The 1885-nt window shown below is 44.4% G+C and overlaps 1 protein-coding gene across 8 annotated transcripts in view; it reads right to left on the bottom strand.

Moving 5' to 3' along the window:
- The window catches only part of PTPRJ (protein tyrosine phosphatase, receptor type J), a 78623-nt gene that overhangs the window by 20122 nt on the left and 56616 nt on the right, over window positions 1-1885 (bottom strand). For 4 of the 8 annotated variants that reach the window (XM_021401444.1, XM_021401440.1, XM_021401443.1 and 1 more), the window contains 2 exons: window positions 1158-1409; window positions 2-16 (listed from right to left, as the gene is read on the bottom strand). The exons of 3 other annotated variants lie outside the window; for them this stretch is intronic. In XM_021401444.1, the coding sequence (XP_021257119.1) occupies window positions 2-16; window positions 1158-1409 (267 nt within the window). The remainder of the gene's footprint in view (window position 1; window positions 17-1157; window positions 1410-1885) is intronic. One more of the 8 variants, XM_021401441.1, reaches the window with a different exon arrangement.

Below are 1885 nucleotides of genomic sequence, written 5' to 3'. Positions count from 1 at the left end.
AACACTGGTGAAGGCTCTAGGAAAGGCAAGAAAATAAACCGTCGAGACAGAGAAATGCAGAGAGAAGAACAGCCACAGCTACTTTCACCTATTCCATATAGAGTGAGCATTAAATGTAGCCAAGAAGCACTTCTAAGGTACTGACGCCCTGCTTCAGAGATGCTGCGGCATCTCTGTAAAGGCCACAGGAATTTTAGAGGAGATTCTCTTTATTTTGTGTGACATGCTAAAACATTTTTTTTTCCTACAATGGCTTCCCAGATAGATAAAGAAATGGAAATGAGGGAACAGAGCAGAATGCAGGGTGGCCTTCATGTATTAGCTCAGTATTGTGCCCACACTTGTTTGAATCTGAGCTCCTCAGCTAGCCTGTCCGCAACACTAACAGAAGGAAACAGGTTCCTTGAGTGTGTGAAACAGCTCACCTATCCAGGGTGTCAGTGTCTGAAAGTTTAATTCAGCAACAACATTAGGCAGAGAAGACTGACCTAGGTCACCTTAAACAAGCTGCCCTAACCAGAAGCAACTCCAGAACACAATCCCCCTTGTTATTTTGTATTGACTTAGTGTGCTCCCTTGACACTAATTGCTTTGTATGGATGTTGCCTGCTCCCTTTCCATACCGGAACTAAAACGCAAGAAAGCTCTTCTCCCGTCTGCCCTTCTGATCTGGAAGAAAGGTGCCTCAGCACAAAGTGACAGAAGTGGCACTACACTTGATATTGTGATCCTAGGCACTGTCCCAGCCCACGGGAGCCCCAGGCCATGGGCTCTGCAGACAGCTCAAAACAATCTGAAAGAACAGAAGTCTCTCTTGTACACCACAGCCTTTGACAAAACCCTATGACAGCCTGCGCCAAGAAGATCTGCACGGGGCCCATTCGGCCCTCAACTCCAGACAAGGTCATGCTTCTGTAGCAACTAGACTCCTACATACCTCATCAGTTTGGGAGTTCAAGACTAACTGCTCTACAGGCACCTCTTATACAGGCTGAGCCCTTTATCTTTTTAACACTGTTTGACATTTGTGCTCACAAGAACCTGGAGCAAAGCAGCACAGTAATAAGAAACAGTACAAAGTTGGAAAAACAAGGAAAAAAAGCTGGGCTCTGTTACAAATTATTTCTTGCAGTTGAGAGGCACTAGTGGTTTCTTACTTGTATACAGGCTTGTGAATGCTCCTTCTCCTTCTGTTTGATTATCAGCCACTACTGCAAAGACCTTGAAACTGTACAATGTCCCAGGGATTAACCCAGTAATCTCGGCCATCATGACATTCAATGTCAGGTTATCAGCAAAAGAGTCACTTGTAACCTCTACCCTGTATGTGTAGGAGGCTGACGCTGTGTCATTCACCGTCCAAGTTAAGTTGACGGAAGTCACACCAACATACACTGCCTTGAGATCAAGCACCGGGCTGGGCTCTGGGAAAGAAAAGACAACAATTCATCAGCCTGCAAGAATATCTGCTCACAAAAAAGACAGAAAAAAAGAAAAAACAGACACACCACTAATTCACTTTCTTCGCATCAATCATTGATAAGAGTGCAGAAGCACCAGAGGCACTTGGAGTCTTTTCCATCAATGTGCTTGTAAGGGAAAACTGAAATAAAAGTCATTTTGAGTGGGATTCATCTCCACTTGGCACTCCAAAGAAAGAGCACACATCACAACAGTATCAGCACTGCTGGGATTTCTTTTGGAGATGTAGAGAGGATGGTATGAAAGAGAAGAGGGGTGAGAAGAATATACGGAAGGAATATAATTAAAATGAACAAACTACAAAACCAAAACGAGACACGGGCAATGTTCCTGATGCACTCTAACACCCCATCCCTTGCAAATAGCCTGCATTGAGCTCCAGGACCAAAACATCATCTCTGTC

The sequence above is a fragment of the Numida meleagris genome, chromosome 6 (assembly GCF_002078875.1).
Source record: "Numida meleagris isolate 19003 breed g44 Domestic line chromosome 6, NumMel1.0, whole genome shotgun sequence".
NCBI lineage: Eukaryota > Metazoa > Chordata > Aves > Galliformes > Numididae > Numida > Numida meleagris.
The sequence above is the reverse complement of the archived record's forward strand: the minus strand, read 5'-3'. Positions and strand labels throughout refer to the sequence as shown.